The following is a 15,397-nucleotide window of genomic DNA, read 5'->3' as shown; positions in this document are numbered from 1 at the left end:
TGCTGGAAATAGACTAGACCTCGCAGGCAATGTAGTTAGGTCATTCTCAGCCTTAGTTATAAATTAGAACCACTGACGGAGCTCTTAAACTTTGTTGGTGCCTTCTATCCTACTACCCCTCACTCCTCAAATTCTGATTTAATTAGCCTGAGGTGGAACTCAAGCATTTTTTTTCAAGCTTATAAAGTAATTCTATGTGCAGCTGAGATTCAGAACCACCAATATATCCCAAGCCCTTCATTTTATACTCTCGAAAGCAGGCCCAGAGATTACATAATTTATTTATACACTTTAGTGGTATGTTTGGAAAAAGTATTCTGGCAGCTCATTCCCAAGGCACTCGATGTGGAAATAGATTTGAGGAAGAGAACACAGGCGTCAGTAAAGAAAGGCAAGTCCTGTTAGCAGGAGCCGAACTTCTGTAATATAGACCACTCCAAAATGTAAGACATGAAATAATTTTAGGAGGAGGATGATCAAATATATCTAGTATGTGTGCATTGGCATTTTAATAATGATGCAGATGAATTGTTTTAATGAATATGAGAAAAGTACTGGGTTTGCATTTGAAAAGTTCCCTTTAAAATATACTTATGTGTGTAAAAGACGAGGTGTGGAAAAGAAACATAAATATGTATGTAGCATGCAGAGATAGTGGGTTATAACTAATTTGGAAAACCTAGGTTAGGAGGCCCCCTAGTGCTCCATTGTGAAAGTATAACTTTTCCTTCAGCTTTTCTGATCATGTTGCTAATTACATTGTTGGGTATTTCAAGTCTCCAAAACCGATTTTTATTAAAATAACCTAATTTATATCACTAGTTGACAGAAATTTAATTTCCAGGATAATTACAAAATTAATATCCCCCAGCAATATGAAATCAACATACATATTGAAATGGTGGTTTAGAGTTCTCTCCATTACCATTGATAGACTTATCCCCTAGGTAGCATGAAAGAGATTGTGAGAGATGAAGAATAAAGACTAAAGGAAGATGTGTTAACCTAATATATGCGTTTGGGGAACAATCATACTACAGAATCAAATATATGACATTGGATCCCAGTGAATGACTTGGGAGATAGACTACTTTCTATTTGTGTTGCCAAGAGAAAGCCACAAAATGACTCTGAGACTCCATTTCTTTATCTATAAAATGAAAATCATTATGCCTACCTTGCAGGGATGTTCTGGAGAGTCGAGAAAGCATATCAAATGACCAGCAAACAGTAGTAGGTATGAGACAAGGAAAGAAGGAACGGGGCCGAAGTTATGAGATCCTACCATTGGTAGAGAATGATAACCTTCCTTATTTGTCCTTTCTAACTCAAGAAGCAGATGAACACAGCTTTTCTAGATCTATGAGATTAGAATGATTAAAATCTCTAATGATCATTTGGACTTATTACATGTATTAGTCAAAGTAAACTAATTTGTCAAGGTAGAGTAACTTTTTAACAAGTCTACTTCCTCTCTTCCAAATCTAGATGGTTTAACATACTATAAGGTACTGCTTGACACATCAGAGTCCAATGTGATTTGCTGGAGTCCATGAAGTGACTCAGGGACCTAAGTTCTTTCCATATTTTAATGCTGCCATCTTTATGCTGCCATGCATACCAAAGCCATAGTAGAAGGGGGAAGAAAGAACATGGAAGATCACCAGGAGGTTTTACAATGGGTCTGGAAGTGGCAGATAACATGTCTGCCCACACTCTTTAGTCTAGAGCTCAATCATATGGTCCCAATTTAATTGCAATGAAGGTTGGGAAATGTGGTCTCCCTGATTGCTCAGAAAGAAAAGAAAATGTGTTTGGCAAACACATAATATTGTTTATGCCACAAACCATTAAAAAAAAAAAGTATTTCATTGACGCCTTTCACTGACTTAGGAAGTACTGTCATTGACAAGATATATCATTAGACAATAATGAAAATGAAAATAGTTAATGAGTTAAATGCTCGAAGAGTCAGAAAGACAAACAGGCAAAAGGCATAACACTTTTAATATTTCAGGTTGGGCGCAGTGGCTCACACCTGTAATCTCAGCACTTTAGGATGTGGAGGTGGGTGGGTTACCTGAGGTCAAGAGTTCAAGACTAATGTGGCCAACGTGGTGAGACATCATCTCTACTAAAACTACAAAAATTAACTCGGCTTGGGGGTGAGTGCCTGTAGTTCCAGTTATTCAGGAGGCTGAGGCAGTAGAATAGTTTGAACCCTGCGGGCGGAGGTTGCAGTGAGCTGAGATCACACTACTGCACTCCAGCCTGGGTGACAGAGCAGGACTCTGTCTCAAAAAATAAAATAAAATAAAATAAAATAAAATTTCAAACTCTATTAAAACAACTTCATAAGTAGATTTTGTCGTAAGTAGTTTCTTTTTATTTAAAAATTTTCTAAAATGTAACACTTGAAAAATAGTTCTCTTTACGGGAGAAAGGTTATATTGTTAAGCTATTCTAGCAAGAAAATGGTCTGAAAGGAGTTTGACAATTTAAATGTTTATTCAGACTTTTGTCTTGTTTCTTTATAAAGGATCTCAGACAGAAATGATGCTGCTAAAACGTATAAGGCCAATACCTTGGATAAACAACTAACCAATAGGTACCAGTATCTACTAGCTATGGGAAAGGCTCAAGTATAATATTTTTCTAAGTGTTACCTATGCACTTGCAATTCTTCAATCCTACTTGATATCTTTCTGTAAATTCTTACTCTCTATTATTTTTATTGCAGAAATTCAGGAGTAAAAATCATTACTCCTGTGCATGGCTAGAATAAAATCTTGTTGTTTAGCTTAAAAATCAAGAGCGCTAGTAGCTCCAAATCACCATTCTTACCACATTTATGTTTCTGTTTAAGTTGTCCTGGTGGCAAAATTATGAAATAGGTACAAATGCAAATTTTACATTATTGTTGTTAAGGAAAATTACTGAATCCAACAAATAAAAATACTGGACTTAAACGACACTAAATTTTCAGAAGAAGAAAAATTCTTTGGACTCTAGTACAAGAGACAAAATCATGAAATCATCTTATGAAATTTATTAAAATATGATGCTTTCTATTTCTTTCTCTCACCAATGTCTAACTTTTAATAACTCTAAATTCAAGAATAATTCCAAATAGATGCAAACGTTCATTCTTCATTGTTCAAACTTTGCTTTCTTTCTCTCTTACCAGGAGCATGTCCATGTTTAGATCACCGGAAGTAACAAAGTTGTATGTATTCTTTCTAATTGTAGTATATTTCTTTTTACGTGTTCAAGAAAAACCAGGGAAAACCACCTCAGGCCAATTTTATTGGAATACAGCCATGCCCCTATTGCTCTGGCAGAGTTGAGTAGTAGAAGACAATACCAAAATGGTCTGCAAAGGTCCAAATGTGACTATCCGGACTTTTGCAGAAAAAAAGATTTCCAGTCATAACTCTAATCAAACACCAAAGCTTAGGTGATCCTTTCTTTCTTCTTCTTTGTTAAAATCTAGACTCCTTATTTTTTCCCCCACAGGACTTTTCTTCTCTCTACTCCCACAATAATTAACCCTTCCTCCACACCTCACTTCCTTCCCTACCCACCCTTCACATCTATGCTTCCTGCTTCAGAGAAAATTGAATTGGGAAATCATGGGGTGAGCTAAAAATCTATTTAAACGAAATACATTTTCCCTGGAATGTACTACTGGTGGTTACAAGCAGCCCAAATCAGACATATTTGTAAATTTATTTTATTTTTGAATTCCTATTTATGTATAAAGTGATTTATATACTGGATCACAGCTCTCAGAGCTTTAAACGGGCCTGGGTCACTTCCATTTTTGAGGATCTGCATATATGAATAAATGCTAGATAGAGACTTAAGACGGTATGATTTAAAAATTTTTCTAATGCAAAAAACTGCAACATAATTAGTCACAATACAATCACAGGAATAAAAGAAATGTGAATCTGTAGCACGCCAGAATTGATTGGTGTGAATTTCAGACAGTTAATGTCATTTTATGAATCACTTCTTTATTCCTTTAGTTTTAGCTAGTTCTATGAGAACCCGACAACTTCTAAAATATGTCAACTAAGGGAGAAGATTTTTGGCTGTTTTTCCATCCTCAAGTGAAACACTTTATGATGAACAGAGAGCAGGCAGGAATATGAGTAGAATTTAAGACTTTTCAAAGGTAGGCTGAAATGAAAAAGTTTGAGAGTGTGATTAATTGTTGTTCTTGTCATTAAACAGGCAACCTGGCGGTTCACTGAATGCAAACACCTCCAACACCGTAGCATCCACTTCTGCTACTACTCCTGTAAAGAAGAAGAGGTACAATGAACTCACTGTGTCTGCCTCTTGCTGATATACTATGAAAGACTCTTCTTTATTAATTTCTGAAGCAAGTCATCCACCAAACTCCCAGGCAGCATTAGAAAGCTTCCTCCTCTCTTTGGCGGGGATCCAGCATCTACATTCTGCTGTTCCCAAACTTCAGCTCTTTCCTCCAACAATCTCTTTCTCAAATATAGAGTCTTGTTTTCAGTTCCTTTAGGGCCTTGAATTTCTAGGAAATGTTTTAGATGATAGAGCTTGCATGTTAAATGGCGAACTGCTTGAGGTAGCATGTTTCATGGAGTGTTGCTGTTGGGAATATCTTAACCTGAAATAACGATGAATATAGGGCCCCATGCTGCCATGCTCCTGAAACAGGCCTGTATGTGGAGATGCCACCTCTGCTCTGTGGATTGGGCTGGTCTTGCTTCCAAATGCAGAGTCAAAGACCCTTTCTGGAGACATCCATCTGTATTTGTTTGATTATTGCCTCCTCCACCGACCTCCTCTCCATGGTCTCCCACATTCTGCTGGTACCGAGTCCTATGTAATTAGCAGGCACGGAGGAGTAGTTGGACCAGTGGTGACCAAATATTCTTCATGGGACAGAACATGATGGTGGAAGAGAAGTTTGCATGTTGAAAAAACCCCAGGGCTATGAATTGTGATGCAAATGGAAAATAAGCATTTACAAACATCAATGTTTTAAAATTTTCTCAATTTCCCTGTCTGTACCTGGGTCCATGCTCTGTACGGGGTAGGTACTCAATGTTTGTTGATGGACCGGCTGACATCGCCGTGGTGCTGCTGGAGAAAAATGACTGATTCTATTTTTTTCCTTCAACAAAATTCTGGTTGAGGCTGCAAAGTCTCAGAAATGTGATTCATCTTTCCCTTGAACCTAAATTTCATGCCCCTTGACCCTTTGCCTAGTAAAAACAGATTCCTAAGTTTGAAAGAGAAATTTTAGGATAGTCAGTTCAATCTCCTACCTAGTGCAAGAATCTTTCCTCTGACATTTTGGGCATAATTCAGGGTCACTGAAGCCAGCAATAAGACTCTCATTATTTTGGGACACATCTTTGACTTGCTCTCCTGGGTAGCATCTATTCCTTACCTTGAGCTGGGATCTGCCTTGAGTGACTCGTAACTTGTCTTAGTTCAGCTCTGCAGTGGCTCAGAGAAGAGACCTACTTAAACAATTTAAAGCCAGCTTTCCTGTCTGCCTTTTCTTCTGTAGTGCATACTGTTCTCATCTGAATATCTTCAGTTTTCGTTCGTATCTTGGTCTTTCTGCTTAGCTATTGCTACCAACTAAAATTATGACCTAGTGATGTGAGGACATCTTTCTAATTAAGGTTAGAACTAAAGCTAGTGCTGCTATGATATTCACTTGCGCTTTCAATATTCTTACTTGTCAGAGTTTTCTATCAGTTTCTTTTCTTTCTTTCTTTCTTTCTTTCTTTCTTTCTTTCTTTCTTTCTTTCTTTCTTTCTTTCTTTCTTTCTTTCTTTCTTTCTTTCTTTCTTTCTTTCTTTCTTTCTTTCTTTCTTTCTTTTTTGGAAATGGAGTGTGCAATGGCGCGATCTCGGCTCACTGCAGCCGCTGCCTCCCGGGTTTAAGCAATTATCTGCCTCAACCTCCCGAGTAGCTGGGAGTATAGACACATGCGACCACGCCCAGCTAATTTTTGTATTTTTAGTAGAGATGGGGTTTCACCATTTTTGCCAGGCTGGTCTTGAGCTCCTGACCTGGTGATCCACCTGCCTTGGCCTCCCAAAGTGCTGGGATTACAGGCGTGAGCCCCTGCACCTGGCCCACAGTTTTTAAAAAATTATATTTTGAGGCTGGGTGTGGTGGCTCACGCCTGTAATCCCAGCACTTTGGGAGGCCCAGGTGGGTGGATGACCTGAGGGCGGGAGTTTGAGACCAGTCTGACCAACATGGAGAAACCCCATCTCTATTAAAAAATACAAAATTAGCCGGGCGTGGTGGTGGGCACCTGTAATCCCAGCTACTTGGGAGGCTGAGGCAGGAGAACTGCTTGAACCCGGGAGGCGGAGGTTGTGGTGAGCTGAGATTGCGCCACTGCACTGCAGCCTGGGCGACAAGAGCGAAACTCCGTCTCAAAAATAAAAATAAAAATAAAACTATATATATTTTGAGTAGAGTATAAGATTGTTATTTCTGTTGTGAATAGTTCAGACATGCAAAAAATAGGGAGAATAACATGATAAACATACATGAATTTACTATCTAGATTTAGCAATTGTCATTATTTTCCAGGTTTGCTTTAGATTTATTTTTAAAAGAAATGTCCACATTACTTAGTGCCAAAGGAAATGAGAAAAGAAGTTTACTTGGAGGAACAGATAGCCTAGAATATAGGACAATTACTTCCTACTTCATTTATGAAATAGTGTTCATTTTACTTCCAAGGCTTGGTATAATCTCACTGTCTTTTTAACTGTCAAATTATTTTCAGACATGTGGGTGGGATCAGCCTTTCAAGCATTGTGTTTATTACCGTGTCATTTCTTAACAGGCAGTCCTGGTTTCCACCGCCCCCTCCAGGTTACAATGCCTCTTCAAGCACAGGAGCCAGGAGACGGTAAGGGAACGGTGTCGGGCGTAATAGCTGTGCCATTAGATGGAAGAACATGTCAGACATCTACAACATATAATTGTGGATGCTTTGGGATAAATTGGAGGCAATCTCGTGAACTCTCAGCTCTGTACTGTAGGGTGTCCAGTGGGAGTAAGGTCAGGGCTACAAGTACCCTGGTAGGACATCTGACAAACTGCTAGGAGTAAGTAGGTGGCTGCATTAAATTGCTAGGGTTACTTACAGCCAAAAGAAATGAGTGCCACAAACTGGGTGCTGCAAACTGCCACAAAGTGCCACTGGGTGGCTTAAACAACAGGAATTTATTGCCTCATAGTTTTAGAGGCCAGAAGTCCATAATCAAGGGTTCATCAGGGTTGATTCCTTCTGAGGACTGTGAGGGCTCCCCTAACTTCTGGCGGTTTCCTGATAGTCATTGACATTGCCCAGTTGGTACAAGCATTGTTCTGATTGCTGCCTTCATCTTCACATGACCTTCTCCCTGTGTGCACGTCTGAGTCCAAATTTCCCTTTGTTATGAAGCAACTAATCATGTCTATCCTACTACAGTATGACCTCATCCTAACTGAACTAATTACATCTGCAATGACCCTATTTCTAAGCAAGGTCACATTCTGAGGAATTGTGGATTAGGACTTCAACATGTGAATTTTGGGGGCAGAGGGGACACAACTTAATCCTTAACAGTGACAGCAGGAGAGAACAGAGTCAGGCATCAGACAGGGGTTCCGATGTGGGCTCCTGGTGCCCAGCTGTCTCCAGGCTGTGCAGAACCTGGAGAACTGGATGAGGTTATGTGTGGCAAGTTGTTCATAAATGTTAAGTGACAAATGAGTATTTTCTAATTTTTTTTGTTGTTGTTGAGAGTAATAGTTATAACTAAATGATAGATCAGGTGGAGGACACCTTATTCTACAATTTTCATGCTAGGAATGCCAGCACCAATTCAATGTAATAAATATTTAATAAACACTGCTGTGTGCCAGATATTATTCTAGGATCTTGGGATATATCAGTGAACAAAACATGGAACCTACACTCTGGTCTTTAAAGAAGCATGCTCTATAATCAATATCATCACTAACTCAGAAACAAAAACAGGTCTTCTATTTAGTTTACTTTTCAGGTATCCAAAGATGTTTTTATGTCTCAACTTCTAGAATATTTTAATGTTTCAATGGGATCAGTTTTTCTAATTCTGACTATTGGAAAAGAAAATTTTATTAAACTATGTGCTCATTTAATATTAGATTGGTTTATTTTATAAAATTTTCATCTACCGTGCAGACTTCTAATGTCTCTTTCATTTCCAAGTTATGGATATATTTAGAAATACATGTATTTTGAAATAATTTGAGTGAGATCTATAAGGATGTAAATAAACTCTAGTTGGTCAATAGAAAGAGCTCGAGTTACTTTTTTTATACCTATCATTACATCTATCTATGTATCTATGTATCTATGTATCTATGTATCTATGTATCTATGTATCTATCTATCTATCTATCTATCTATCCATCTATCCTATCTCTATCTGTTTGTCTATCTGTCTACCTATCTATAACTAAATCAAATTATATTTCTATAACATGTTGAGCAGTCACAACTTGGAGTCACATTCACCTACTGTTACAATGTTTTATTTTAGAACCTGCTCATCTACAGATGACTTCCAATTACATGAACTTCCATGTATGAATTACATTTGGAGTTTAAAACATTCTTTCCCCTCAGGCTGTTATTAGATACTTCCCTATGGGTGATACCTTTGATGTAAGGAGTTATCTAAGTGGGGAAAATGTTAACTAGGAGTTCTCCTAGTTATTATTTTTTCTGAGTATTGTTAAGATTCATCCATTTTTGTCTTGATAGAGAATAACTGGTACTTTTCTTAGATCTATTTATTACTTATTTTTAAAATAACTTCATATTTTGTCCTCAACTCATCATTCCAATTATTCATTATTCCAATATCATTATAAAAAGCAACTGGTTATATAACAGGGTAAAAACGTGGAAGGATTATTCATGAATTAACATCTCATGCTATCAATGCCTGTTGAGGTTGTGGATCTGTTTTCACAGAGCTGATGGGGCTTGGCTCTCTGCCCTCCCTCACGATTATGCATTGCTGGATGTGATTTACATGGGAGATGAAATGAGTTACAATGTTCCTATTTCTGATTCTTGGCTCAGATCCATAGCTCTGGAACTAAGGGAAAGAGGAGATTATTAGGCTAGGTTGATCAATTTGTATATCCATTCCTTTTTTAGAGTCACAGATTATTAATATAATGGCTAAACGAAAAGACTTCTCTTTGAGCATCAAAAATATGTCATGCCAAGCCTTCAGGGGAAGGAGAGAATAATAACAATATAGCAATGCCTTTGATTTCTGAAGTGCTTTTCTTTGGAAGAGCTGAAAGTACAGCTTCTGTTTCTCACCTTTAATGCCAGTGCATTCCCAGGGCTGAGAAACAGCCTTTTTAGTAAATGCTGAAAAATAGAAGCGATTATTAAATGATGAAAGGGAGTAAAGGCTTCACAAAGATATCTTTGTTCCCAGAGGAGCCCAAAGAAAATGAAAATAGGTCAAAAACAGATAAAAATGGGGGGCTATGATTGATAACACTAGCTAATAGCTCAATGTCAAACATTTCCCTTTATCTTTCACTAATACACTGGTGTTCATCTCTCCCCCTTTTCTCTCCCCTCCCATCTTCTCCAGAAGAATTTTCACTTAAGACTGACACCCTTACTTTTTCTGTTCTTAGTTTTGCAAGCTTTTTTTCACCACCTAATCTTTCCCTGAAATTTCATTTTCTCCCATACATCTTTTTCTGTGCAGCACAATTGAAAAGACCATCAAACTCCCCTGTCATCCAGGAATGAGTCCTTTTCCTGGAATTTCCTCCCTTGACCTCTCTGTAGCCCTTAACACCATGGGTTATCCCATCTCTCATTTGTTCCTTTCTTAATTTATACTATGGAAGAAATCAAGTTCAGATTAAAAACTTGTGTTATATTGTGTTTTGATTAAAATCTATTACAAGCACAATGTAAACCACACCCAAAAGGCCTTAAACTTTTTTTTATCAACAGAAGAGCTCATAATATCATACCTTTGTTTAAATGTATATCTATGCCTATAACTATGTTAGTCTATCTTTATAATTAATATATCTATTCCTATATCTACATCTATACCTATACTTACAGAGAGTTTTTTAAAATTATCATATTTTATAGCTAAAGAAAAAATGAAATTTTCTGAGAAGTGTCATTTTATGTATGGTATACATTAGTTATGCAATGAGAGAGTTCAGACCTGGGTGATCAAACAAAATTTTGGAGTTAAGACTTGAATATCTTTGAAAGCCTCTTGTCCTATTTTTGTAAATGTTCAAGAGAGTAGCTGTAATTCATGACAGCAAGACATGGCATGTAAAATTTTTAACTTAAATAAAACCTTTGGCCCTTCTAGTTGATTTCCAAGTTTGCTTCTTGGTCATTGTGATTTCAACCATTGGGATATTGATGTTTTCTGTCTTCTTTCTTCTCTTGCTAAGAATGGAAATAACCAATACAGTGTTTTGAATTATCAAGATATGCCAAGCAGATTATCCTTTGAAGTCTTCTTATCAGAGCATGTTTTATTTTCATTTTAATCAAGACTGAATCAGAATTTTAGCTTTATAACTGTTGTTCCTTGTTACATTCCTCTGTCTCACTCCTATCTCTCTGATCAAAGTCCTGCTTCACTGGTTTCCCCATTTTCCATGTTCAAACCGCTTCCATCTTAAAAAATATAGCTCCTAAAAATTTGATAGCCTAATATTACAAACCTACTCTGCTGACACCCTTCCTCTCTTTCCATCTTAGCCAACGTTCTCAGAAGAGTTGATGCTGCTTTTCATCTCCATTTTCTGGTTCCTATCACCATTAGTTCATGGAAACAGCTTTCCCTAAGTCACTGATGACATTGTTCATATCAGTCTGTATGACCACGTCACCCTTCAAAGGGCACCACTGACTCTTTATGCCCTTATCAAATCTCTCTTGTTGTGTTTCGAGAACCAGCACACTCCCCCAACACACTCTTCTGGATTTTCTTTCTTTTTCGATTTCTCAGCCCTTCTTCCTTAGTCTCCTCAGCTTCCTCACCATTTTCTACCAAGCCATTAAATGTTGATGCTCCTAAAGGCTCCAAGTCCCTCTTCTCTTCTCCTCCTGTTCTGTGCTCTGCCTTTCAACAGCAGCATCCAGATCCAGGGTTTCAGTGGCCATTTGTGTGCTCTCCACTTCTTTGTTTATATCTGCTCCAGATCTCTTCTCTGAGTTGCCTTTGGGTAGCCCACTGCCCACTGTCTCAAAGACATGAGAAACTCAATGTGTTCAAAATGAAATCCATCCTTCTTCATCCTAACCCGGTCTCCTATCTCATTCTCCTGTAATGATAGTTTAATGGGAATAACGTTGACTCTCTAAATTACTTTGGGCACTATGGCCATTTTCACAATATTGAGACTTCCTATTCATGAACATGAAATGTTTTTCCATTTTTTTGTGTCCTGTCTGATTTCTTTGAGCAGTGGTTTGTAGTTCTCCTTGAAGAGGTCCTTCACTTCCCGTGTTAGCTGTATCCCTAGGTATTTTATTCTCTTTATAGCAATTGTGAATGGGAGTTCATTCATGATTGGCTCTCTGCTTGCCTATTGTTGGTGTATAGGAATGCTAGCGATTTTTGCACATTGATTTTGTATCCTGAGACTTTGTTGAAGTTGCTTATCAGCCTAAGAAGATTTTGGGCTGAGATGATGGGGTTTTCTAGATATAGGATCATGTCATCTGCAAACAAAAACAATTTGACTTCCTCTCTTTCTATTCGAATATGCTTTATTTGTTTCTCTTACCTGATTGCCCTGGTCAGAACATCCAATACTCTCTTGAATAGAACTGGTGAGAAGGAGCATGGCCATGTGTATTAGTCTGTTCCAACACTGCTATGAAGAAATACCTGGCACTGGGTAATTCATAAAGGAAAGAGATTTAATTGACTCACAGTTCCACCTTGCTGGGGAGGCCTCAGGAAACTTATGATCATGGAGGAAGGCAAAGGAGAAGCAGGGGCCTTCTTCACAGGGTGGAAGGATGGAATGAAAGCAAGCAGGGGAAGATACCAGACACTTATAAAACCATCAAACCTCCTGAGAACTCACTCACTATCACTAGAACAGCATGGGGTAAACTGCCCCCATAATCCAATCACCTCCACCTGGTCCTGCCCTTGACTCAGGGGCCCATGGGTACTACAATTCGAGGTGAGATTTGGGTGCGGACACAGAGGCAAGCCATATCACCACGTTTTGATCTGATTTCCCTTCAGTATTTCACTTCTGACTTACCTCTGTCCTGTTCTCTCACTTCCACACTAAACCAGCTATAGTTTCCTTGATGTGTCCAAATGCCACTTGGATAAAGTCTTAGTAAAGACATGGGATGGTGGGAGTGGTAGCAATATATTGCAGAAGCCTACACCAAACTACGTAAAATGAAATATTGGAAATCCCTGTTCATAAATTCCTTGGCCATCCCTGTTATTGGGCATTTCTTGTTGGCTGGTATTTCTCTGCAGGCCTTCACCTGCTGCTGTTTTCCTCAACAGCCCCTTTCTTCCACCTTCACTCTCCAGCCCCCAGTTCCTGTTAACTACTTACATTGGGGAGATTAGCTCCTTTCTTCCTGCGCTAGCCTATCCTTAGAGAATCTTATTGTCATAACCAAACACGATGACATATTCACTTTTGAGAGGCATTCTATGCTACTTTTTAAAATTAAGTTTTTCTTGTGTTATCATAAGTTGAATATTCAGCCACACCCACACTTAAAACATCAAAGCTATCATGGACCTCTTTGTGTTCCTTACTGTGTTTATTTAATCATCATTGCAGTGAGTTCCAAGGATTAGGGTGCTGATGGAGAAAAAAGATATGACCATGAGATGGCAGAGGCATACCACAAGCCTAATTTGGCTGGTGCTTTCACAGGCTTTGCTTCTGAGGGAGTCACTCGCCACATGAGAACCTCCAAAGACAACTGCAAAGAGACCATCACCCAGCAAGGGAGGAGGGTGAAGGGACTCCGGGGAGAGGAGGGATCAGAGAAAGGGCTTTCATGTCTAGGTGATGTCACTCAGCATCATGATGGGAGTCCCAGAGCAGAGAACTCTGAAAAGTGGCAGCAGCTTTATAGCCCCAAAAGTTGGAGCGTATGAATGTACAAATAACCATACCATAAGATCAACTGTGAGGGCATGAGAAGAACATCAGTCTTCTCTGGGAAATCTGATGTTGTAGGAAGAGCTTCTAGCAGGGAACTCAGAGATCAGGTCCCCATAGGGGTGTGGGATTTGGGGGAAGGAGAGAGATTACACAATGCTAGGTTTTCAAGCCCAGGGTGATTTTAAGTGTAGTAATGCCACTAATCAATGTGGGAAGAAATAGGAGCAGAATAGGGAGTACACAATTGGTCTTAAGCAGCTGACACTGTGCTTTGTGTTGAGCAGGTAGAGTCTGGGACACTGGCGGGATATATTTGTATCAGTGATTCCCAAGCAAAGATAAACACCTAGAGGGGAAGAAGGAGTGTGCTCAGGTAAAAGGCAGTTTCTGAAGATTCAATTTGGGGTTGAACCCAAGGATTTAAAATGTAGTATCTTTATAGAGTAAAGACACCTGTTGAGAAAATATTAAATGAGAAGAAAATGGAAGTGGAACTTTAATGTGTGTCTATACATCAGGTGTGGTGGGGGGCTAAGGTTGCATGGTAAAGGTAAGGTGTAATGAGAGGTAGATAGGGTGAAGGCAGTGTGGGTCAATGGATTCTACCATCTCAAACCAAGCCATCCTTCAAAAAGTCTGGCATGAATTTTACTTCCTCCCCAAAGCTTTCACACCCTAAGGTGTGACTTTTGTCATCTGGACTCAGAAGGCTTATTATCTTCGATTCTCATTTAGCAATTAACTGTGCATTACTTTGACACATCGCTTACTATTGCAGTGTACTCATCAACTAAATGGCATCATCTTATAACTCTTTGAATCATCAAGTAAATTTATCCATAGTAGTTTGTCAATAAGTACATATTGACTGATTGATTATTTTAATATTTCTTCGTATCTACTAGACAATGAATTTCCCTCAACCTGTTATCTTATTTGTCTTTTTGTAGTTGTGCTATATTCTATGTGCTAAGTAACACCTTTCTCTCTCCCTCTCTCTGTTTCTCCCTGTCTCTGTGTCTTTCTCTTTCCAAAACAATTGTCGAGCTCTGGCTATGTGCTAGAGAACCACTTTGCTAGATGCCAGGAGTACAAAAAGGAGTACAGAGAGAAAACTCAACTTCTAGCAGGGAGTCATTTTGAGCCAGGATTGTTAAACGTGAAGGCTGGCCCTCACCAAGGGAGGGTCCTCGGGAGTATGATAAACACAAAGGTCAAGGTAGCCACAAAATATGTGGAGTGTGGAGAGGGAGGCAGTAGACATTGTATCTGGAGTAGAGTAGGCTCAAAAGAGGCAATGCCAGAGGTAAGCCTTAAAGAACGAGCAAGAGTAAGCCAGATGCAAGGGGGAGGTATAGATAGAGGCATTTCAGGCAGAAAGGAGAGGAGGAGCGAAGTTCCAGTGCCAGAGAATACGGGGTATATGGGCATGTCTATGTGAGCGTATTTGTAAGCGTAGAACGATGGGCTTCCCATCCATGGGACATTCTCTGCATTTATCCTTTATCAATTATGTTTAGTGATAGCAGGAAATCCAGCAATTCCAAATCTGATGTTATGTGGGAAAATGTCTTTTAATGTAAGACCCTATGCGCAGATATCCACTCATAATTTGTGGTGAGCCTAAGTACCTTTTTAGAATATCATGTTTCTGTTTTAAGAGTTAATGTTGTGCTGTTAGGTAATTTGAGCTCTGACCATATGCTGTAGATTTGGAATATGTACAAAAGAAAGTGCAAGTGTCATCAATGTAGAAAATTACTAGAAAGTCAGAGCCATGTTCCCCTCTTCCCACTTCTTTTGTTTTATGATATGCCTGAAAGCCTGAGGCAAAGCAGTGTGTCAGCAAACACTTGGGGATGTCTTCATTTTTCAAGTTCTTAAACACTTTCTTGTCTCTGAGACTTTTAAAAGAGTGGTAACATTTGCCGGACGTGAGCCAATGGAGGGAATAATAAGAGCCATCTGGAGAAATATTCAGGTTCATCACAAGGAACTAGAGAAATAACAGTTCTGGAAAGTCGAATTTCTTTCTGATTTCAGAACCTACCATTAAATTTTTGTATTCTGTTTATGATAAATTCAAATGATTCTGACTGTATTTAGGTGACTTGGAGATTCAGTGGTTAAACGGCATGTAAAGCTCATTTAAGAACCTCATGGAAGC

General features: G+C 38.8%; 1 protein-coding gene across 7 annotated transcripts in view; it reads left to right on the top strand.

Annotated features, from left to right (window-relative positions):
- LOC105481725 (sciellin) overlaps window positions 1–15,397 on the top strand; it is a 111,961-nt gene that overhangs the window by 28,259 nt on the left and 68,305 nt on the right. For all 7 annotated transcript variants that reach the window (XM_071081178.1, XM_071081181.1, XM_071081179.1 and 4 more), the window contains exons 6-9: window positions 2,540–2,608; window positions 3,188–3,226; window positions 4,240–4,320; window positions 6,869–6,934. In XM_071081178.1, the coding sequence (XP_070937279.1) occupies window positions 2,540–2,608; window positions 3,188–3,226; window positions 4,240–4,320; window positions 6,869–6,934 (255 nt within the window). The remainder of the gene's footprint in view (window positions 1–2,539; window positions 2,609–3,187; window positions 3,227–4,239; window positions 4,321–6,868; window positions 6,935–15,397) is intronic.

The sequence above is a fragment of the Macaca nemestrina genome, chromosome 16 (assembly GCF_043159975.1).
Source record: "Macaca nemestrina isolate mMacNem1 chromosome 16, mMacNem.hap1, whole genome shotgun sequence".
NCBI classification, from domain to species: domain Eukaryota; kingdom Metazoa; phylum Chordata; class Mammalia; order Primates; family Cercopithecidae; genus Macaca; species Macaca nemestrina.
The sequence above is the reverse complement of the archived record's forward strand: the minus strand, read 5'-3'. Positions and strand labels throughout refer to the sequence as shown.